The sequence below is a fragment of the Thalassophryne amazonica genome, chromosome 9 (genome assembly GCF_902500255.1).
Source record: "Thalassophryne amazonica chromosome 9, fThaAma1.1, whole genome shotgun sequence".
In the NCBI taxonomy this organism is placed as follows: domain Eukaryota; kingdom Metazoa; phylum Chordata; class Actinopteri; order Batrachoidiformes; family Batrachoididae; genus Thalassophryne; species Thalassophryne amazonica.
The window spans coordinates 28,868,003-28,893,653 of NC_047111.1; the positions used below are offsets into that span (position 1 = coordinate 28,868,003).

Genomic DNA, 25,651 nt, shown 5'->3' on the forward strand with positions numbered 1-25,651 from the left:
AAAATCCAGCATTAACATCTGTAAATCATCAGACACAACAGGGTTATTCCCAAAATCAGCAGGAAACACACACACACACACACACACACACACACACACACACACACACACACACACACACACACACACATATATATAGTGTGTGTGTGTGTGTGTGTGTGTAGATAGATAGATAGATAGATAGATAGATAGATAGATAGATAGATAGATAGATAGATAGATAGATAGATAGATAGATAGATAGATAGATAGATAGATAGATAGATAGATAGATAGATAGATAGATAGATAGATAGATAGATAGATAGATAGATAGATAGATAGATAGATAGATAGATAGATAGATAGATAGATAGATAGATAGATAGATAGATAGATAGATAGATAGATAGATAGATAGATAGATAGATAGATAGATAGATAGATAGATAGATAGATAGATAGATAGATAGATAGATAGATAGATAGATAGATAGATAGATAGATAGATAGATAGATAGATAGATAGATAGATAGATAGATAGATGTATGTATGTATGTATGTGTGTATGTATGTCCTGGTAGTCAGGAGGATATGACTACACGATGAGAGATACAACATGAAGTTAATGGCCTTATTTATGTGCTTCCTGTAACTGGGCTGAGATTTTTTTTTTTCTCCACGTCCACGACGCCAAGATCAACATGCATTGTAAAGATAACTCTGAATCAAAACTTAAACCAATATTTTTGGGGTGTTTCATGTCAAATTTTCCAATGTAAGAATTGTATAAGAATTTAACTTTATTCACAGAGGAAAAACTTGGCAGCATTTATGTCACCACAGTTGACCGTTGTTAAGTGAAGGCTAAGTGAAGGGACCTTACAAAATTAAAGTTACTTAAGTTTGTACTGTAGGTATATGTGAGTATAAAATGTTATGGTGTGTGTGATGTGGATAATGTTGCATTTATGCCTGTTTTTAATTGTTATTGTCAGCTGCACAGAGGAAGTGGCTGAAGGTGCTGCTTTCTACAGTGCAACAGCGACATCTTGTGGCTCTGTAGACATTGTAGATTGATTCTGCATCATTTCACTGCCAGAATATTATATTTTGAATGGAACTGATCTTATTCTCTGTAAATTTCTAAACTGTTTCAAAGCTGAAAGAGACTGAAATCTAAATAAACAAATTGAGGACGTAAAAAAACTTGAATCGTTACAGCATTAACACGAGGAGTCTGTTGATGAAGAGTCTCACGGATCCAGGTAGTTGATTTGGTTTAAACAAAATGCATTTCTTATAGAATAAAGCGTTTGAAGAACAGCCGAAATAATATAAAATTGTAATTTGTCCCGGTATGTTCATTCATTTAATGTAGTAACCTCGGCCGAAATGGAGCCCTTTATCAGTTTAGTGTGAAAGTCCTCGGTACAATCGCCACACTTTGTTTTTATTGTTTAGTGGCTCTGAGAAGCTTAAATTTCGTTTTTTCTTAGCGGAGTTTGGCTTGGCTTGTCCCACTGTGACGCATTCACGAAACCCTCTAGCACCACAATCACGCTCTCCAATTGACCAATCGGAAACCAAAGCGAACCTGCAGCGATGACAACGGAAACGCTCATTGGACACCGTTTTCTGACGTCAGGTGTAGGGCTTTTTCTATTGGTTGATGCCGAACACTGTTAGTTTACGTCCGGTATGGCCACAGGTTGTCTGGACTGCGGCGTTGAACGGGTAAAGTGTTGCTTTTATGCCAACTGTTGCTGAATTTTTCATGTTTTTATGCATATCTCAGTAAGTCATTGAAACGTTTCTCATTAACTTTGCTGTAGCTAGTACTGTGTTATTTTAACGCGTGTACAAATCAGCGGAGAAACTGCTACTTCAGCAACTTGATTAAAAAAACCTTAAGCAACATTATCATTCCCTCAACTTTGGCTAATTGTAAAGTTATCAAAAATAAAAATATTAAAAATAAAATAAAACCGCGTCTACAGTTCCCTGAAATGAATTTGTATGTTTGTTGGAGTGTTACCTATGCTGTTATATTGGTTAGAATAAAGTATTTATTTAATTTTTACTGTGATTCCTTTGTAGCCTATTAATAATTGCAAATTCTGTTTGGATGTAACGCTTCCAATTGGTCAGTCCAGGTCACGTGATGACTATGCACCTTGACTTGATTTCTATCACTATGTTGGGCCTTTTGAAGTGAAAGTCTTAAACAATTTCTGTGGTTAGTGTGGATAGTTATAAAAATGTAAAGGCTATTCTTGTAACTTTATTGTAGTCACTTCAAACCACATATGGATGTTGTTTTTAGGTGCAGAAGAAGACTATTTCTTTTACATTATTGTGAGAAAAATTGTCAATTTCTACACAATTAATGCACCCCTGTAATGTCAATCAGCACTCACACCTTTTGAAATTTACTCTGCAAATAATTCACAGTACCTGCTTTAAAGGCCCTGTCACACCTTGACGATTTAGCCAGCGTATGCCAATCATATTAAAAAACGCTGGCCAAGTCCAATAAGTTAATACGTTTTTTTTTTTAAATATAAGTTAAGAGCACACTGAAGCTCGCTGAAGCTTGAGCTCCTCAAAAAATTTTGGGCATGCTGAAAATTTTCAACGCATACCAGCGTGTGACTCCTGATTGTCATCGACTGGCACTTTAAAAGTTTAAATCATCACAGCATTTCATTATTCAGGTCTGTGATGATCTGATTAGGTCTGATCAGCGGACCTGAAAGCAGCTGCTCGGCGCTTTAAACGTTTAAAGAGTCACAGCACTCCATTCATTCACAGCAGCGTTTACCACAGCCAATCCACTCATCAGCATTCTGTACAAAATAAAAATGGTCCAGCAAGATAAAAAATAAAAATAATAAAATAAAATCATGTTAAATTACTCTGTTTCTGACTGGCACCACACCGTGCAGTATCGACCTGAACCACTGGGTGGAAACGGGGCTGTATTTATTAGACGTATGCCAGCGTTTTTAATGCGGTCTGTGTACACAGGATAAATTGTCAAGGTGTGACAGGGCTTTGATTATATTAGTAAGTGCATTTCATCTTCAATAAAGTTTCATTGTTATGCCCTATACTTAAAAAAAAAAAAAAAAAAAAAAAAAAAAAAAAAAAAAAAAAAAAAAATTTAACTGTTCTATTTTTTTTTTTTTTCTGACTTCACTCTTATGTATTTCTATTTAGACTGGCAGAAATATAGCTACCCAGAAAAAAAAAATCACATTTATTTTGAATACCATATATTTGATACCTCATTCGTATAACTATTCTTTGAAGGTTTTTGTTGCAAACATTTACTGTCTTGCACTGAAGGAAGTACAAAAATGTTCAAAAATAGTAGTAGTAAAGTACTGCTGTTCTACTGTAAGACTATTTTGCTTCCCTCAATGATGCATATGAAGACTGCCCAGAAATACTATAATCCCTTTAGCAAGAACAATAATGAGTGTATGAGCAATTGAATACATCACAAAGACAAGATATTTATTGTTCAAACTGTTAAACTTCATTGTTTTTGTACAAATATTTTCTCATTTTGAAATGGATACCTGCAACATGTTTCCAAAAAGCAGGAACAGTGGTGTTTACCACTGTGTTACATCACCTTTTCTTCTAACAACACTCAATAAGTGTTTTGGAACTGAGGACACTAATTGTTGAAGCTTTGCAGGTGGAATTCTTTCCCATTCTTGCTTGATGTATACGACTTCAGTTGTTCAACAGTCCGGGGTCTCCGTTGTCGTATTTTGCGCTTCATAATGCGCCTCACATTTTCAGTGGGCGACAGGTCTGGACTACAGGCAGGCCAGTCTAGTACCCGCAGTCTTTTACTACGAAGCCACACTGCTGTAACGCGCGCAGAATGTGGCTTTGCATTGTCTTGCTGAAATAAGCAAAAGACGTTGCTTGGATGGCAGCATGTGTTGCTCCAAAACTTGGATGTACCTTTCAGCATTGATGGTACCATCACAGATGTGTAAGTTGCCCATGCCATGGGCACTAACACACCCCATACCATCACAGATGCTGGCTTTTGAACTTTGCACTGGTAACAATCTGGATGGTCTTTTTCCTCTTTTATCCAGAGGACACGACGTCCATGATTTCCAAAAACAATTTGAAATGTGGACTCATCAGACCACAGCACACTTCTCCACTTTGCGTCTGTCCATTTCAAATGAGTTTCGGCCCAGAGAAGGTGGCGGTGTTTCTGGATGTTGTTGATGTATGGTTTTCACTTTGCATGGTAGAGTTTTAACTTGCACTTGTAGCTGTAGCGATGAACTGTGTTAACTGACAATGGTTTTCTGAAGTGTTCCTGAGCTCACGCAGTAAGATCCTTTACACAATGATGTCAGTTTTTAATGCAGTGCTGCCTGAGGGATCGACGGTCATGGGCATTCAGTGTTGGTTTTCAGCCTTGCCGCTTGCGTGTAGAAAGTTCTCCAGATTCTCTGAATCTTTTGATTATATTATGGACTGTAGATGATGGAAAACCTAAATTCCTTGCAATTGAACGTTGAGAAACATTGTTCTTAAACTGTTGGACTATTTTTTCACGCACTTATTCATAAAGTGGTGATCCACGCCCCATCTTTGCTTGTGAATGGCTGAGCCTTGTGGGGATGCTCTTTTTATACCCAATCATGACACTCACTTGTTTCCAATTAGGTGAGATGCTGTATGATGCTGTAATGCAGAGGAAGCCTTTCCTGCGCACATGCCACAAACAGTCGCTTGAGGTATGCTAAAGCACATTTGGACAAGCCAGCTTCATTTTGGAATAAGGTGCTGTGGACTGATGAAACTAAAATTGAGTTATTTGGACATAACAAGGGCGGTATGCATGGCTGAAAAAGAACAACAGCATTTCAAGAAAAATGCTTGCTACCTACAGTAAAATTTGGAGGTGGTTCCATCATGCTGTGTGACCAGTGCAGGTACTTGAAATCTTGTTAAAGTTGAGGGTCACATGGATTCCAGTCAATATCAGCACATTCTTGAGAATGATGTCCATGAATCAGTGACAAAGTTGAATTTTTGACAGGGTTGGATCTTTCAACAAGACAATGACCCTAAACACTGCTCACAATATACTAAGGCATTCATGCAGAGAAACAAGTACAACATTGTGGAATGGCCATCTCAGTCCCCAGACCTGAATATTATTGGAAATCTGTGGTGTGTTTTTAAGCGGGCTGTCCATGCTCAGAAACCAACAAACCTGACATGTTTTCTAAAGAAGAATGGTCTAAAATACCTTCAACCAGAATCCAGACTCTCATTGGAAGCTATAGGAAGCGTTTAGAGGCTGTTCTATCTGCAGATATTGATGTATTGTTTAAATGTATGTAATGTATAAATTTATGCAATTGCCTAATTTTGTTTAAAGAATTACTCCACACTTTCTGTAAATCCTATAAACTTCATTTCACTTCTCAAATATCACTGTCTTTGTCTGCTATATGATATATTTAACTGAAATTGCTGCTCCAAACAACCAGTGATTTTATAAAGGAAAATCATGGAAATCATCAGGGTGCCCATCCTTTTACATACAGCTGTATACACTTTAAAAACTGTGTTTAAAATATAAAAAAAAAGGATGAGATTTTAGAATATACAGACTGGGTGAACTTTGACCGTGTCCTTACTAGAGGAATAGAAATGACCCGTACACATAAAGAACATGGGATTTTATTGTGCAACATAACAAACATTTCTGCACTCTGAAGATCAGAATATTAACCAGATCTGTTCTCTGAGTGGAACCTTTTGTTCTGTCACAACTTTAAAACTTATTTCTTTTCAGATTGGTTGTGTATGTATGTATGTCGTTCCCATGAGCGAAGATGAGTAAGAGAGAGAGAGGCTCTATAACCAACACACGTACAGAGCATGAGTTTTTCTATGTGATGTAATTTAATTCACATAGAATGTTATGTTTAAGTCCAGTGGTAAGAGGATTTGCATGAGCTGAAAAACAAATTGTTGAATGGTACATTCCATCTTTCAACAAGTGTAAATATTCTTTCTATTGGACAAATGGAAAACATTCACTATTTGTTTTATATTAAGTAAGTCCCTTCGGCTGCTTCCTTGTATTCACTCGGGGTCACCACAGCAGCGCCCAGGTGGATCTGCATGTTGATTTGGCACAGGTTTTATGCCAGATGCCCTTCCTGACACAACTCCATATTGGAGAAATGTGGCAGGGGTGGGGTTTGAACCAGGAACGTTCCACACTGAAACCAAGTGCACTAACCACTTCGTCACCACTCCCTATTCACTATTTGTTTTATATGATGCCTAAATTAGAACTGTGTAATTTGATATTTTACTTAAAATTAGGCAGGTGCTTCTTCTTGCAGCAGGGCAGAGATTGTTTTATGTCCACACAACAGTTCATTGACAGATCCACTGACTATGGAAGTGGAGTGTACAGAAACACGTCTACTTTACTCAGTCCAGTGAAAACTCAACTTGTCCACTTAATGATATTGCGGGCAGGACAGCAAAAATAAATTTTAAACATATTAATCACACATTTCCTTAATATAAATGTTTAAGAAATAATTGTTTTCTAAAATATTCATTTTATTCCTCCAGTGATGGGAAAAAATGCGGCAGAGTTTACAGGATTTCAATCATAATTCAAAATGCAGACAGAAGTTCCACAAAAGATCACCAATTACTTGTTAGTGGAATATTTCTATGACTATGCAGTATCAGGCCATAATATCAAGGCAGAATGTGTTCTGGTTTGATGTTTTTTTTGGTGTGGGGTCGGGGAGCAGATTGTTAACATAAAGAGCATGTTGTTCTTCCATTGTTATATATTTTTTAACAGTTATTAGAGCTTTTTTCCACTATAAAAGTCCACAACATCTGAATGGATACGTGAAATAAAGTGAAAAGAAGCTGAGGGGATTCTGGGAATTGCAGTATGCCGTTATAAATTCATCTTCTTTGTGTACTTTCTTTTTCAGATATGGATCTTGTGCTGAATTTTGCTGACTATTATGTCTTCAGCCCGTATGTGTATCCTTCATCGTGGCCCGAGGATGGGGCCCTGCGACAGATCATTAGTCTTTTGGTGCTGACCAACATCGGCGCTTCAATCCTTTATCTGGGTCTGGGTTCCTTTAGCTACTTCTTTATTTATGACCACAGGCTGATGAAACACCCTCAGTTTTTACCGGTACGTGGTTTTAATCAGATTTTATGAGCATTTCTTTCTAATAATTTCAGTGTGTCTGCAGTAGTAGACAGATGACTTGAAAACCCTCTCAGACATATTCAGTTTAATTTTGGTATTTTATCAAAAAGATTTACAACCACAGGTGTATAATATGTGCAAGCAACTTGTGTGGCAGAGCAGCAGTTATCATTTTGTGAGTTTGATCACGTCTAGTTGTTGTTATTGTTTCACCTATCGACATGATCTCTGTAGTTCATGGGTTAAAGTTTTCCGTCACTTGGAAAATTTAACCACACATACGCGCGCGCACGTGGTGTCATGGGTGTTTTGGGGCTGAAATATGATACTCTCATTGTCAAAGCAACATCCCATTCTGCGCTCATCAAAGCAGCGGCAATGTCAGCGTGGATGGCGCAGCACCGCAGAGGAAGGGACTGTGTGAATTTTCACTCCTCTCCGCTCTGTTTACTGCTTGCCATGAACCATGGTCCTTCTCCTCCCTGTCTTTGTGGGAACATTGGCAGACATTCCCCAAATAGAGCCGGATGCGGCTTTGCTTTGAAGCAATGAAGCAATGCTTCGATCTGCTGCTTCGGTTCTTTGTTTTATTTTGCTTTATCTTAATTTTTCCACATTAAAACCCTAAAGAACATATATCTGTGAGTAATATTTTATAACTTAAAAATGGGACTGATGCTAATGCGTTAGCATGTCTATGGCGTTTTCAATGTTAAAGTTAGCATTAAGCTGTAAAAGTCAAATGTATTACATATTGTAATATTTTATTTATTTATTTTTATTTATAAATTAATAATAATCGCAAAGGCAACAATAATAGTAATAATAACTAATAATGCCACAATACAGTTTTACAGAAACAGACAAAAAGAACCTGATAAAACAAAACAGAAAAGATAAAACCAACTAACAATGAACATAAATAAATAAATATAGAAACAACTGTTTCCTGTGAACACCTAGTGACTCTTACACCTCCACTTCATCCCTGTTTTATTTAAGTTTAATGACGGTTTGTTTTGGTCAAACCACATCTAAGTTGTGTTTTTACACAAGAAAAAAAAATGCAGTAAATTGCACATTTGTGCCTTTTTTCATGAAAATATCTTATTAAAAATAACATATTACACTTTAGTCAGGCCTTTAAAAAACTTTTGTGGACTCTGGCTGTAATATGTTGTCAATGGTTGAGATAGTTGCTGTAGGCATCTAAAAATGCTCATAATCGGGTTAAACCTGATGGAAATCTCTTTGTGGTGTGTCGGTGATGTATGTATGTGCAAAATAAAACAAAACACTACTCCAGGTATGTTTTTGATGAGAATATAACATCATAACTCTCATAACATTCGCTCTCAGACTGCAGGCTTACTTGTAGTTCCTAGGGTTTGTAAGAGTAGAATGGGAGGCAGAGCCTTCAGCTTTCAGGCTCCTCTCCTGTGGAACCAGCTCCCAATTCAGATCAGGGAGACAGACACCCTCTCTACTTTTAAGATTAGGCTTAAAGCTTATAGTTAGGGCTGGATCAGGTGACCCTGAACCATCCCTTAGTTATGCTGCTATAGACGTAGACTGCTGGGGGGTTCCCATGATGCACTGTTTCTTTTTGCTCTGTGTGCACCACTCTGCATTTAATCATTAGTGATCGATCTCTGCTCCCCTCCACAGCATGTCTTTTTTCCTGGTTCTCTCCCTCAGCCCCAACCAGTCCCAGCAGAAGACTGCCCCTCCCTGAGCCTGGTTCTGCTGGAGGTTTCTTCCTGTTAAAAGGGAGTTTTTCCTTCCCACTGTAGCCAAGTGCTTGCTCACAGGGGGTCATTTTGACCGTTGGGGTTTTACATAATTATTGTATGGCCTTGCCTTACAATATAAAGTGCCTTGGGGCAACTGTTTGTTGTGATTTGGCGCTATATAAAAAAATTTATTGATTGATTGATTGATAACTTTGTTACAAGCTCAAACGTTGATGTTGCATGATAAAGACTTTTTAATAATAACTCGGATAAAGAAATAATGGCAAAACTCACATGTAAGTAAAAAACAAAAAATATAAAGTTACTATTTATTACTTGAAAAAATAATCAACTGATTAATCGATTGCTAAAATAATCGTGAGTTGCAGCCCTAGTTTGTTTTATGAGTGAGAGCATTTTACCGATTAAATGTGAATAAGCCAGTTTTGAGTTTCTCAGTGTGCATGCATTTTCGAAACAGGTGACGGTGTTACTTTGCACAGCAGAACAAAGTTTTCAATTGCTTTAGGCCCTAATTTTGTATTTTATTGACTGTACAGCCAGTGACACAGCACCCTTTTGGCGCATTTACCGGAATGGGACCAATCAAAATACTACAGAAGACAAAGAATTTTTACTTTACAGTTTCAAGTGAGTTTTCTTTGTTTCAGAGGGCTTCATACCTATTAAAATTCACCAGAATACACAAAATTTGACTTGCTCTTTTACAAATGTTCTGGGGGTGATCCCCCAGACCCCCCAGAATCAAGAATACACCCTGCCCCCCAGCACCCTTTTATGTACCTTTTATATTCAGGTTTTGCATTCTTTTTATGCTTTGTCTCTCTCTCTCTCTCTCTCTCTCTCTCTCTCTCTCTCTCTCTCTCTCTCTCTCTCTCTCTCTCTCTCTCTCTCCATCGAGGCTATTTAGAATAGATTTGTATAATGTGTTTATTGTATTTATTGAGGAAAAAGAGTGTGTGCCCCCACTACGCCACATTTTAGGGAATTGCTGGCATTGATTTTTACCAGGAAAAAATGTCAGTCAGATGAAAATTTATTGCTTTACCCTTGGTCTAGTGATCTAAAGAAGCTTGTGGATGGAGAACAGTCAAAATGAGTTTTTGTTATAAATTGGCCTGACTTATCCTGAGAGAGGAAGTGTTGCAAGATTAAAGTCAGAAAAAAATTTTCTTTGACACCACTATAATTTTATTTCTTAGGCTTTAAACCTCCTGGGTCTAAGGCCTTTTTTGGCCATTTTCTCACCTGCACTTTTTTATTATGCTGTTATAACAACACCTTATGAGCCACAATCAAGTAGTATATACCCTTTTTCAGGACAAGCTAAATTTCCATAATATACACACTTTGTTCTATTTGCATGAAGGTAGAACAAGAAATGCAAAGGAAAACTTTAGGCGAAAAATAAATCTTACAAATGTTTAATGGAAAAACACACTAAACACCAATGAATAAGCAAAGTCACAGCTGAAATATGATCTTGCAGGTCTGCTTGATCAGTGTGCAGTTTTTTTAATTTCTGGAATAAGTAAAAAAAAAAATTTCAATAAATAAAAAAACAGTCACTCGTCCTGACAGATTAGGTGTGGTGATACTCAAAAAACCAGTTCCTGTCAGCCATCAGGCACAGAGGGACATCACATAGGAAACACTTGGGTGGGTGGGGCATTCTTCAGGCTGGACAGGAGATGTCAGTGGAGATTCTTGAGGCTCATCACTAAAACAAAAGAGAAATAAGTTACTTTGTGTATCTTATAATACCTCTCATTATACTATTATTACATTATAACAATATAGCTTTTACACTGTAATCTCACAAAGACAAGTCAGCAAAATTGACTTCATCCCCCAGGGGCCACACCTAAGTACCCCCATCCCCCCAGGCCAAAGGTGTGAAAAAGTGTGACAGACAGGAACAGAGGAACTCCAAGTAAACTCCCAAAGTAAAACTACAATCTTAGCTTTTACAGTCGGTACACATACATTCAAGTATATGTGTGCATACTAGTGTAGAATCACTAAAATGTGAGTTTCACATAGTCTATTCACATAACAAATGCATAGATGCACATGTTCGTATTGTTTACACTGCTGAGCAGAGGAAAACTGCATATTCTCCAATAGAAAAAAAAAACACACTCAAAACAACATAATGCACTGCTGTTTATCACAATTTACTACAGATATAATAGTTTTACTGCATTTCTTATTACCTATAATAATTTGGATACTCACTCCTGAACTCGATCCAAACACACAAGAGAGTCCAGCTCCTCGTCGGTGTAAAAACTCTCCTCACCCAATGAGCCTGTCTCGACATCGCTGTCATCAAAAATCTGCTGCAAAACTTCCTGGACAGTGAAAGTTTTCTTTGCCATTCTTGCTTTTTCCCAGAAAAAGTATATCAGATGGTTGCTCTGTGCGTAAAGGCACTGGGGCGCATGGAGACACTTCCTTATTTTATCATAGCAACCGAGTCCAGAGCCATTTCTGGTTTGTGACATCATTACATCACCATACTGTGTTTGTGCCGTTCTGTAGTATATCTATTGTTTGTGCAGGCTTGTTGTTTTCATCATTTTGATCACATTTATAGCCATAAAAAGTGTCAGCCGAATGACTACAAGCGTACAAAGTCGAAGCAGATCATTCTCTTGTTGACAAACAACCTTTGTCATGAGTATTTTGAGCTCTGATTGGAGAACCACATGTCGCATGCATAAGGCGCACGCTCCCATTGGACAGGCATTTTCAGACCTTTAGAAACACAGGTTGGCGAGGGCCAAACTGGAAGCCAGAGACATGCGCTGAAAGCTTGAAATCACCTTTACTCTGCAAAAAAAAGGTAAGCTTCTACGGATCAAAAGACACATGTGAAAATGTCAAGCATACTCTCTGAGGTCGTATACAACCTTGTAGTCCTCCGAGGGTTAAACAAGGGATTCATAATGATATTTCCAGTATCATCAAAATCATTGTCAAGAAAACAATTAAAATTTGTTCCCCTGAAGGGAAGAAGTTCCAGTGAACACACGTAACTACATTTAGTAACGACGTCAGATCACATGGGGGCTGGGAAGCACACGGTGACAGCCAATCAGAGTAAAAACATGGACAAAATAAACCAAGATGGTGGAAAATGTTCTGAAACAGCTTATTTGTGTATAAGTCTGATATGTTTCTGATATATTTGGTGAAAGTTAACGAGAAATAAACACTTCTAAAAATGCTGTTTTTGAAACCAGATAATTAGCGTGTATGCCCGGGCAACACGCCATCAAGCAAGTGGGTCAGTACAAAGATCATCTCAAAACCTCATGCGTGTGCACATGCACTTCCTCCTGTAGACGGTGTTAAAAAGAAAAGAAAATATTCACAAATTTGTTCTCCTAGTTGAAAATGAGATATAATTTTGCAACTTGTTACAAAAATAAACCTACATTATAAGGCTTGGATTTTGGGATTTGTTTTGTGAAACTTGAAAGGCCATACAGCTTTAAAAATGCAGGAATGGATGTACAATACCAGTTAAACGTTTGGACACACTTTTCCTTTCAGTTGAATGGTTCATAGTGTCTGCAGTAAAATATGTCTATACATAATAGGATTACGGCAGTGGGTTTTTTTGTTTTGTTTTTAGCATTTTCCAAATCATCCCAATATTTTCTGATTTGGAGTTGTAATTCTTAGCCAACTATTGGCTACCATTTGCACATAAGGTGAACCTCATGACAATCCCATTGAGGTTTTATGGGAAAACATTAGAAATTGTGCAGCCAGGACTCCAAGCTACCAAATAGAAAAAACTTCTCATGCCAGTTACACTTTGGAGACATTGTCTCTACTTATTTTCTTTGTGGAAATATGTCTGTTAATTTTCTTTCATTACAGAAATTTAAAAAAAAATTGCTGGTTATAGGGCACCACAGTCTCATTTGAACCTCTGAGTGATATCACGGGATTTGACCACTTCCAGGGACAGCCTGCCATTAAGTAACACAAACATAGCATCAGTTCAAGTGGAAAGATGGTGTACTGTTTTGTTTCTGGCTGCAATCACCGAAGCAGTCATGAAAAGTGCAGGTTTTTTCCCAGTTCCCAGTGGATAAGGGAAGAAGGCAAGATTGTGTCAATAAGTTTTAGCAAGCTTTAATGTGAATAGTAATAATTGGGTTGTAGCATACAATCAACAATTTCAAACAGTTTCTTTCTCAGTGACCCAAAATTAGAAAGTTTGAAAATATTTATTTCTGAAGCATTTTGAATGTAGACCAAAAAAAAAAATACTGCGTGAAACAACTGGAGGATCATCGTAGAGGTACTTGGCAGGAATGACGGCATGTTGAGCATGAATTTTTTGGAGTTTTCTAGATGCTGCAAAATAACTTAACCTTTTTTTTCTTTTTTTTTTTAACAATGCAAATTTCCAAGTTTGGCACCGCTGTGGAAGATTCATGTGCAGTTCCAGCTAGTCACTAATAACAAGCATAAAAAACATCACCTTTATTGTTGTGTTAAAAAATAATGCAGCAAAATGGTGTGATTGCAGTGTTATTGTAACATTGTTGCAGGTAGTAACTGCTAACGGAATGGTGGTTTCTGAGTTATTGCTATTACAAATGCATTGTTTTATTTTTGCCATTGGTCTTTTTTTTTTGGTATATTGTTTGCCTTTTTTAACAGGCACTGACATTGTGCCGCAGCTGGTGATGTTATCTTGCTTGTATTTCATGTATCAACATATTAAATGTTGCACCTTCACTGCAATGTGCAATAATTTCTTGCAAATTGTAGTTATCTACAGACTGTTGATCCCAAATAAATGTAGGCTTTTTGTCATATTAGGACATTAATGTCCTAATGACATATTGTCATTAGGAAATTTAATTGAGCTCATACAGTAGTGTTCAGAATAATAGTAGTGCTATGTGACTAAAAAGATTAATCCAGGTTTTGAGTGTATTTCTTATCGTTACATGGGAAATAAGGTACCAGTAGATTCTCACAAATCCAACAAGACCAAGCATTCATGGTATGCACACTCGTAAGGCTATGAAATTGGGCTATTAGTAAAAAAAAAAAAAAAAAAAAAAGTAAAAAAGGGAATGTTCACAATAATAGTAGTGTGGCATTCAGTCAGTGAGTTCATCAGTTTTGTGGAACAAACAGGTGTGAATCAGGTGTCCCCCTATTTAAGGATGAAGCCAGCACCTGTTGAACATGCTTTTCTCTTTGAAAGCCTGAGTAAAATGGGACGTTCAAGATTGTTCAGAAGAACAGCGTAGTTTGATTAAAAGGTTGATTGGAGAGGGGAAAACTTATACGCAGGTGCAAAAAATTATAGGCTGTTCATCTACAATGATCTCCAATGCTTTAAAATGGACAAAAAAAAATGGAGACGTGTGGAAGAAAACGGAAAACAACCATCAAAATGGATAGAAGAATAACCAGTATGGCAAAGGCTCACCCATTGATCAGCTCCAGGATGATCAAAGACAGTCTGGAGTTACCTGTAAGTGCTGTGACAGTTAGAAGATGCCTGTGTGAAGCTAATTTATTTGCAAGAATCCCCCGCAAAGTCCCTCTGTTAAATAAAAGATGTGCATCAACTGGCCTAAAGAGAAATGGAGGAATATTTTGTGGACTGATGAGAGTATAATTGTTCTTTTTGGGTCCAAGGGCCACAGTCAGTTTGTGAGATGACCCCTAAACTCTGAATTCAAGCCACAGTTCACAGTGAAGGCAGTGATGCATGGTGGTGTAACCATCATGTTATGGGCATGTTTCTCCTACTATGGTGTTGGGCCTATATATCGCATACTAGGTATCATGGATCAGTTTGGATATGTCAAAATACTTGAAGAGGTCATGTTGCCTTATGCTGAAGAGGACATGCCCTTGAAATGGGTGTTTCAACAAGACAATGACCCCAAGCACACTAGTACATGAGCAAAATCTTGGTTCCAAACCAACAAAATTAATGCCCTGCAGATATGAAAAACTGTGGTTATGCAACTAAATACTAGTTTAGTGATTCACAGGATTGCTAAAAAAGCAGTTTGAATATAATAGTTTTGAGTTTGTAGCGTCAACAGCAGATGCTACTATTATTGTGAACACCCCCTTTTCTACTTTTTTACTTATAACCCAATTTCATAGCCTTAAGAGTGTGCATATCATGAATGCTTGGTCTTGTTGGATTTGTGAGAATCTACTGAATCTACTGGTACCTTGTTTCCCATGTAACAATAAGAAATATACTCAAAACCTGGATTAATCTTTTTAGTCACATAGCACTACTGTTATTCTGAACACTACTGTACCTGTAATAAGCCTCAACACACCATTTCTCACCATTTTAAAACCATTGATTGAATTTCCTGTGTTTGGTATGTCCCAAACCTTAGACATTACTTCCAGGCTGGCTTCACTCCCTTTCTATAACTTCAGTGTAAGCTGCTTAAAGAACTGTCTTTTGTGTATTATCAGATGTTCACAGTATTTATCTTGCTGTTTCAAGGCAACAGTTAAGTGTTAGCACACGGAGTTGATTTTACATTTAACAATGTCACTGTCCCCACTGGGTCATCTCTCTCTCTGTGTGTTGACTAGATGTTTTATCTTTGTGTGTCTGCTCCTCCTTCCTCCTCAGAATCAGGTCCACCGGGAGATTAAATATACGATGAGCTCTCTGCCGTGGATCAGCATACCCACAGTGGCCTTGTTTTTCCTTGAAGTTCGAGGATACAGCAAACTGTACGACAGTGTCAGTGAATCTGCTTTGGGTAAGCTGCTAAACATTCTAACAAGCTCAAATCTTCAACTTGTCACTCATTAATTAAAAAAAAAAAAAAAAAAAGGTCCACCATTCCCAGGCAACCTATAGTACACAGTCTGACAGGTTCATGGGGATAAACAGATTTTACACATAAATTCATTATTTATGCTACCAGTTAATAAGTTTTCACTTCAACTTGTAATTACTTCATAATATGTACGAGGTCTGTTAGAAAAGTATGCGACCTTTTTGTTTTTTTTCAAAAACCATATGGATTTGAATCACGTGTGATTGCATCAGCCAAGCTTGAACCTTCGTGCGCATGCGTGAGTTTTTTCACGCCTGTCGGTTGCGTCATTCGCCTGTGAGCAGGCTTTGTGTGAGCACTGGTCCACCCCTCTCGTCGTTTTTTTTATTGCAAATAAATGTCTGAACGATTTGGAGCTTTGCTGCATCAGTTTTTTTCCGGAAACTGTGAGAGACCTCCAGGTGGACACCGCTCGGAAAATTAATATGGCTTTCAGGGACGATTTTATGGGGATTATACAGATTAAGTAGTGTTACTGCCGCTTTAAGGACGGCCCACAACTCCTGAGAGCGTGGCGCGCTCCCAGCGCTGATCGACATGCTCAGACCCCGCTGAAACAACCAGATCATTTCCACCGTGAAGGCTTTGTTGATCCGGGACCTCGTCTGACTTTCACAAAAAGGCAGAAGTCGTGGACATCAGCACTTTTTCAGCACATTCCACTGTTATAGGAGTTTTTGTCGCGGTGGAGCTGCATGGCACAAAGCAACGCCGTGATGAAGCCTTCCAGGACATGTTGGGGCAGGTCCAGCTCATGCACAATCACTATCGGATAATCACACGACTGAAAAGCAACCGACAGCCGTCTGAAATCCACCTTTAAGCCATCGTGTGAGACCAACACCGAGGTGGTTTTGTCCCGCATAATGAACGGCTCCGTGGCGCGTCCCTCCGCTCCTCTTTCCATGACAAAACCTCCTGTAACAGTGGAATGTGCTGTTCATTCCTAAACTGGACGCTGTCTTGATCCGGTATGTCGTCTGACTAGCCCAGGAATTGTGAAAAGAGTGGACATCAGCATTTTTTCGGCACATTGAGACAGACGTGCGGAGGAATTCCGCGCATTGCGGTAGAGCTGCATGGCGCAAAGCAACGCCGTGATGAAGCCTTCCAGGACATGTTGGGGCAGGTCCAGTTCATGTACAATCACAATCACATGACTGAAAAGCAACCGACAGACGTCTGAAATCCACCTTTAAACCGTCCTGTGAGACCAACACCGAGGTGGTTTTGTCTCGCGTAATGAACGGCTCCGTGGCGCGTCCCTCCGCTTTTCTTTCCATGAAAAAAACTTCTGTAACAGTGGAATGTGCCGAAAAAGTGCTGATGTCCACGACTTCTGCCTTTTTGTGAAAGTCAGACGAGGTCCCGGATCAACAAAGCCTTCACGTTGGAAATGATCTGGTTGTTTCAGCGGGGTCTGAGCATGTCAATCGGGGCTGGGAGCGCGCCACGCTCTCAGAAGTTGTGGGCCATCCTTAAAGCGGCAGTAACACTCCTTAATCTGTATAATCCCCATAAAATCGTCCCTGAAAGCCATATTAATTTTCTGAACGGTGTTCACCTGGAGGTCTCTCACATTTTCTGGAAAATAATTGATGCAGCAAAGCTCCAAATTGTTCAGACATTTATTCGCAATAAAAAACGACGAGATGGTGGACCAGTGCTCACACAAAGCCTGCTCACAGGCGAATGACGCAACCGACAGGCGTGAAAATACTCACGCATGCGCACGAAGGTTCAAGCTTGGCTGATGCAATCACACGTGATTCAAATCCATATGGTTTTTGAAAAAAATAAAAAGGTCAGATACTTTTCTAACAGACCTCGTATATGTCGCAGACATGAATGAGCGAAGTTGTTTAGCATCTCACCATGTCATTTAGGTCCTTCAGACTTTTTTGGAGCAAATGCTTCAGGGGATCATTAGCATGGATAAAACCTTTCAGTTAGCCCACCCCCGGACTCCACCGCCTTTTTAAGCATTTTTTTTTTTTTTTTATCTTTTAAGGTTCTGGGGGGCTCTACCCCCAGACCCCCCTAATTACAGCCCTCTTAACCCCCCTGCCACTTAAAGCATTTTTTTTTTATTGTATTCAGACTTTTCAGCTAGTTGACAGTAGGGCCGTACAGTATGGCCAAATTATTATATCTCAATATTGTTATATCAATATGATATACGATATCACTATGATTTGACACAAAGTGCAGCAACTGTGAAAATTAAACATTCTTAAACAAAACAGTAATAATACCACACTAATTTTGCACTCATCATAAGGTTAGGATACAGTGCCCTCCAAAAGTATTGGAACACTTGGTATTTCACACATTTTAATTTTTTTTATGCCATTTCAAATACAAGAAATAGAAAAAATATGAAGAATAAAAATTTCTAAAATTATCTTAAAACTGAAAGCAAATCTCTAAAACTTGATAAAACCTGTAAATAATAATCGGTTTTATTGCCAGTTTTCTTTAGACAAGTCAGGGGATGGAAACATGAACATTTCCAAGTCACTGTATATGTCTTGGACTTTATTTACATCAATTCTGAAGAAATACAAGAGTTTCTTTCATCTAACATCAAATCTAGGCTTTCATCTCAGATGTACTTTCTGGCAAATTGTAGCTAAAGTATCGGGTCTTCTTTTTAAGAAAATCCTCCTCTACACCACTTACACACACACACACACATATATATATATATATACACATACTCGTACATACATATATATACATATGCACCTACACATATGGTCATAATAACTGTACAAGAAAAGAGAGAAAAAAAGGTGCATAAACAATTTAATTTAATCACAAAATTTCAAAACACAACCAAACAAGTAAGAGTGAACAGTGACAAAATGGTAAACCTAATCCTTCAACCTACAACGGTTAAATATATTCTTTTTGTAAAGCCTTTTAAAACCAACCAGTGTACCAAGTATTTTATTATTAGGACAGTTATTCCAAATATTAACACCCCTGACAGAAACACAATGACTTTTAACAGTAGTACAGATCTTCAGTTTCTCAAATAATAATGTTCCTCTCAAACTGTAGCTGGAGTCTCTCATTTTAAACAGATTCTGGACATGTAGAGGCAAAAGCTTATTTTTAACTTCATACATAATCTGTATTGTACTATAATCAACCAAGTCCCAGAATTTTAAAATTTGCAGACAAGCAAATAACGAATTTGTTGGCTCTCGATATGGTTTATTACTGATAATTCTTATGGCTTTCTTTTGCAACAGAAAAACTGGTTTAGTATTAGTTCTGTATGTATTTCCCCAAACCTCGACACAATATGTCATATATGGAACAAGTAATGCATGATATAAAGTGGTTAATGCATGTTGGGTGAGGAAGTCCTGGGCTTTGTGCAGAATTGCAATGGCTTTTAACATTTTAGTTTTAACATAGTTAATGTGTTTTCCAGCTTAATCTATCATCAATATGAACACCAAGAAATTTTGTATCTGTTACAATTTCAATATCATGTAGTAATAGTTTTTTACTTAAATTCCTGGACTTATTCCCAAATATGATACACTTAGTTTTACCAAAATGGAGCGATAATTTATTTAAATCAAACCATTTTTTAAATTTATGTAATTCGTTCTCCATCTTGTCCAGGAGCTGTCCCAAATGATCCCCACTACAAAACAGTCGTATCATCCGCACATAAAATACAACTAATATACTTAGAAACCAAACATATATCATTAATATACAAAAGGAACAGCAGTAGCCCAAGGACTGAACCCTGCGGCACCCCACAAGTAATCTTCAAAAACTCAGAATTTGTCCCACCAAAGTGGACACACTGATACCTACTGTTTAAGTCGCTCGCTATCCAGTCATGTGACAATCCCCTGATACCATACTTCTATAGTTTGTCCAATAGCAAGGTATGATCTATAGTATCAAATGCTTCCTGTAAAAAAAAAAAAACCTACAGTATATTGCTTATTTTCAATCGCGTTGGTAATTTGTTCAATGAAATCCATCACAGCCAGCAAAGTAGTTCCCCTTAAGTTTGTGAACTATATCAATAATTTCTTTTTCATCCATTCCTTTAATGAACATTGAATCACGAACTGTTTCTATTGTTTTGCTGTGATTCAAGGAGCACGTTTTGGAAGGAACAGTTGAATTTGCTAGGTTTTTACCCACGTTAACAAAATAACCATTAAAATGATCTGCTATAGCTTTGTTTTCTTTAACAATTGTGTCAGTATTTGTATAAAAATAGGCAGGATATGCTTTGACATCTTTTTTCTTATTTATGATTTCATTTAAGAACCTCCAAGTACCCTTTATATTAGTTTTTTTTTTTCCCAATAAATCACTATAATACTGTCTTTTACACGATCGCATAATGTATATTAGTTTGTTTTTATATGACTTATATCTTATCTCAGCTTCAGTTGTTCTAGATTTTAAAAACTGCTTATACAAAAAGTTTTTCTTTTTACATGCATTCTGAAGTCCCTTAGTGATCCAAGGTTTATCTTTGCTTAGCTTTTTTCCATTTTTAACACACAAGGGCAGTGTCTATCATATAATTTGCAAATAATAGAAATGAATAATTTGTAAGATTGATCAACATCCTCAATGTAAATGTCACTCCAATTTTGCTGTCTTAAATCCATCCTAAGCTTTTCCATAGTTTCCTTTATTTTCCTTGAGGTTTGTAATGTTAATATGGTCAGTTTTATCAACTAATGAATTGAAAACAACAAAAACAGGCAGATGGTCACCGATATCACTAATGAGAAGTCCACCCATTATGTTTCCCATAGTAATGTTTGTCAATATATTGTCAATAAGTGTTGATGAATTCCTAGTTATCCTAGTTGGATGAGTAATTACTGGATACAATCCCATACAAAATACGGAATTAATAAATTCATCTATGTGTGATTGACAATGAGGATTGAGGAAATTCATATTGAAGTCTCCACAGATAAACAAGCTTATTATTTTTATAGGTGTGTTATACATATCTGTCAATTTATCCACAAAAATATTCGTGTTTGATCCAGGAGCTCTGTAAATACAACTTATGATTATGTTTTTTCATTTTTCACATTTAATTTCCACTGAGACATATTCCATAACATTATCAAAAGAAAAAGACATATTATTGACAATTTCACACTGATAACTAGAACTGATGTAAACAGCATATTCAGGTTCAGATCTGGGTCAAAGATTTTCTTCTTCTTCTAATAGGGTTGATTGGAACTTGTTTTACACATAACAGGAAGTGTTCAACATTTGACATTTCCTGTTTCACTGTGGACTCAAAATTTGGCACTTCCTGTTTGGGACTCAGTGTACGATGAATGAGCTCCACGTTGCTTCACTCGTACTAATTTCTTAATTTGCTGTAGTATCTTATTCATTGTACCTTCTGGTTCTTTGCCTATTATGCCCCCTGGTCATCTTTAAGTCCTCAGTAGTTTCACACCTGTATCTCTTAGTTATCTTTCTAAATTAGTTGGCAGTATGAATCCAGTGTTCTTTAGGTATCATGTCATTGCCACTGTTTAAAATGGCCTTTTCTGCTCTTGGGTCATCCGTCTTATCAATAAGTAACTGCTCAGTGATCTCAGGACAGGTCCCAGCATCTTTTTAAAATGCTGTTCTTTATCCTCTTTTTTTTTTTTTTTTTTTTTTAAAGATGGTAAAGAACAGCATTTTCAAGATCACAGATACAAGTGGCAGAAAGTAGATTCTTCTCCGTTGGGTATCTGGTCTTACACCCCTGGAAAGGGTGAGAAGCTCATCTATTTGGTGAGGATGTCCCTGGAGCACCTCCCGAGGGAGATGACCAGGGAGCATCCTGGCTTGGGAATGCCTCAGTATCCCTGGGCAGAGTTACAGCACTTGGCTGAGGATAGGGAAGTGTGGGTGAGCTGCTGTCACCGCAACGTGGACCTGGATAAGTGGCAGAAAATGAATGAATGACAAAAAATAAAATGAAATCTAAACCTAGATCTAAATCCTTCAGCTTTTACAAGCTACAGGCACATTTCAAAACTTATTTTTATTGCAAAAATCATAGACACGGTGGTCATACAGCAGCTTTTGGGTGCTATGATTGAATTCAGTATCCTCCATAAGGTTCACTCTGGTTTTTGTAGAGCTCACTCCACTTCGTCTGCGCTGCTCAGCATTTCAAATGACTTGCTAATGTGTCAGGGATGCTGGTGAGTCTATAGTTTTAGTGATTCAGCTTTTGATAGTATTGGTCATTCTGTGTTGCTCCAGATGCTGATGTGTTGGGCGGGCGTATCTGGTATAGCTCTTGGATGGTTTAATTCTTACGCTTCAGACTAGATGGCAGTGTTCATGGCAGTGTGAACAACCACACATTCGCTAAAAGTGATTGACTTAACAAACAGAATTTTCAGTTTTCAAATTGCCTTTTTTTTTTACAAATGAAAAAAATGACATATTTACAAATACAGATTTATTTGTAAAACTCACCACACATTTCAGTAACTGTGTATTATACCGAGCAGCCAATCACTGATGTCAGGAAACTAATCTAACCATAATGCAATGCGGCATGTGTGTCTAAACACTAAAACCTTCAAAATTAGTGCATTACTTTAAAACTAAAACATATAGCTGATATTTTCACTTTGTAAAATGACAGACGTGATGTTAATTTCAATAACTGGTCCGGAATTAGTTTGTTTAAAATTACTACCATAAGTCAAAACTGTCTGCCTATACAAGACTCCAGCGGTCCGGAATTAATTTGTTTAAAATTATTACCATAAGTCAAAACTGTCTGCCTGTACAAGACTCCAATGAAATGACCAGCAGGTCTGTATGGCATGAAGAGAAATGATCTATTTTTTTTCCTGTCTCATTTCTCTCTGATCACCAGGTCTCTTTTGCTGAGAGAAGGCCGATCTGAGACAGACTTCTGACTCGTTGTTCTGTCAGTAGCTGTCGTGTTCTGAAATCAATAATGAAAGTTATCGGTTTAGCTTTTATCTGTAGCATCCGCTAATTTTTTTTTTTTTAGGGATTTATCGGTTTATCTTTATAAAAGTTAACTTTCCAGTTAGTGGATTACAGTTATCGAAGCTAATTTTTGGGTTGGCTGTGGCCCACCACTGAAGAAAGGTCGGGTCAATCCCTGACTATGTGTGAGTCGAATCATACTTAAGTAAAACATTGAACCCAGTTCCATGTCTAACAAAACCAGCCAGCAAAAACTGTAATATACCATATCAAAGGGAGAAAACGTCAAACATAAAAGCCCCAGGGAGGCAGTGTCTTAGTGTTTAGCACCGTTAGCTCACAGAAGGTTCCAGATTCACTCCCAAGCTGGTCTTTTCTGTGTGGAGTTTATGAATTCTCTCTGCATTTGTGTGGGTTCCCTGCAGCAGGTTAGGTGTATTGGTGGCTGTAAATGGAGCATAAACCATTGTGTTTCAGCCCTGTCATGATGGGCAGCCTGTCTGAGTTGTGCCTCACCTCTCACCCAGCGACCACTGGATGAGGCTCTAGCCCACCATCAATAATTGGCTCCAGATGTGATAAAGCTGAGATGGATCAAATGGACTTGTGAAGACAGTGATTGAAAGCAAACATTATTTGTATGTAGTGTTGTGGTGCAGTCAACAAAGACAAAGTAACTTTATCTTCTTGTTCTTTCAGGTTGGCCTGGGTTCTTTCTGAGCCTCGTTTCTTTCCTGTTTTTTACCGACATGTGTATCTACTGGATTCATCGTTTCCTACATCATAAACGTATTTACAAGGTGAGCACACAGCTCCACCCGAACAGGAATCAGCACTGTAGGCTTTGGTGTCACACCAGGTGGCGCGGACAGCAGTGCAGGTTTTCATTTGAACCAGACTGCACCAGCCGGTTTCACATTTAGAAGATGAGGACTTCATCATGTGGAACTCACCTATTCCTGCTCATGGCACAAAGTCCAAAGTGCAAAAGCTCAAGTGCGTTTGGGATATGTGTCACACCAGTTTACTACTTAGAGGCCGAGTAATCCGAACACAAAGTAATAAATGCATGCATCTCTCTCTCTCTCTCTCTCACATATATATCTATCTTTATGTATGTATAATAACAGTTTAAGGTCAACATGCTATGGATCAGTGATTTAATGACCCAGTGTTTGCATTATACTTCAGCAGCTGTTTTTTTTTTTCTTTTTTCTTTTTTAGTTTTAATATTAAATATGCCTTACTTGACATCCCTGGTCTTCTGATTATGGTCTTTTTTTCTCCCGACAGTTGTTTCATAAACCACACCACATATGGAAAATTCCCACTCCATTTGCTAGCCATGCCTTTCATCCAGTTGATGGCTTCATGCAGGGACTTCCATACCATATCTACCCATTCATCTTCCCCCTCCACAAAGTGCTCTACTTGGCCCTGTACATCTTTGTCAACATATGGACCATCTCTATCCACGATGGTAGCTACCACGTCCCTGGCCCTCTAGCAAGCCTAATCAATGGCTCCGCCCACCACACTGACCACCACTTGTTCTTTGACTACAACTATGGTCAGTATTTCACACTGTGGGACCATCTGGGAGGCTCCTACCGGTACCCCTCAGCCTTGATGGGGAAAGGTCCATATGATCTAATCCAGAAACTTGAAGCAGAAGGAAAGTTAACAACTAATGGGTCCTTGTACAAAGATGAGTAGTACAAGTACATCATTTGTACAATGTTAAATCACAACGGAAGATGCCCTAAGGTGCTGCACAATGAGTAAGGTCTAACCTTGTCCAATCCTTGAGCAAACACTGGCAACATACATACATCTTCAAATGCTTATCCGGGATCGGGTCACGGGGACATTGGCAACAGTGGTCAGGAAAACCTCCCTGAGGTGTCTTTTAAGTATGGGAAGAAACCTCAAGCAGACCAGACTCACGGGGCTGACCATCAGCTCTTAATCAGTGCTTAAAGTCATTGCAGTTTTAGTCAGCATTTAAAATACAGAGCTATGCACATATCATGAAGATGCTACTCTTTGGCTGTTTGGCTTGTTTTTGTGGTAATTGGGTTTTTGTCTTCATTAATATGTCCGTAAGACCAAATTTTAAATTTCTAACTTGTAGTTAAATTGTCTATTTTAAGAAAGTAGTATTTTTATTAACTTTTTCAAATTAATAAAAACTAGTTCTACAGTTCAATGTAGAGATAATACGAGCGAAGCTATGCACAGGACGCAAAGCTCACTCATGGTACACCGTGTGGCCCAAACAGGAAGTGCCAAATTCTTAATCCACAGTGAAACAGGAAATGTCAAACACTTCCTGGATTGACAGACGAGATCCCATGGAATCTCGTGGGAACTCATTGGCAAGCTCACACTCAAACAGGAAGTGCCAAAATTTCAGTCACAGTGAAACAGGAAATGTCATATGTTGAACACTTCCTGGCGTAGGCAAAAGCTGAGGGATTTTCCAGGCTTATTTATGCAGCCTCTTCCCTAGCTGTTGATGCTAACATCATGAAACGTATTGACCGTATGTTGTTTAATTTTCTGTGGAAAAATGGAACACACTATATCAGAAAGTCAGTGGTAATTAATACTCGTAAAAATGGAGGCCTGGATTTTCTTGACTTTTCTTGTCTAAATAATGTATTTAAAATCAACTGGTTGAAATATATTTTTTAAAATGATACATCCTTATGGAACTTTATTCCGAAATTTATTTTTAATCAGATTGGTGGGCTTCCATTTTTGCTTGTATGCAATTATCAAACTGTCAAACTTT

At 37.9% G+C, this 25,651-nt stretch overlaps 1 protein-coding gene across 1 annotated transcript; it reads left to right on the forward strand.

The window, feature by feature from the left end:
• The first annotated feature begins 1,656 nt into the window (after positions 1-1,656).
• LOC117516942 (lathosterol oxidase-like) lies at positions 1,657-25,090 on the forward strand. Its single transcript, XM_034177833.1, has 5 exons — positions 1,657-1,717; positions 7,009-7,220; positions 15,648-15,780; positions 23,554-23,654; positions 24,148-25,090. The coding sequence occupies exons 2-5, from the start codon at positions 7,011-7,013 to the stop codon at positions 24,568-24,570; spliced, it is 867 nt and encodes a 288-aa protein (XP_034033724.1). The 5' UTR covers positions 1,657-1,717; positions 7,009-7,010; the 3' UTR covers positions 24,571-25,090.
• Positions 25,091-25,651: the final 561 nt, after the last annotated feature.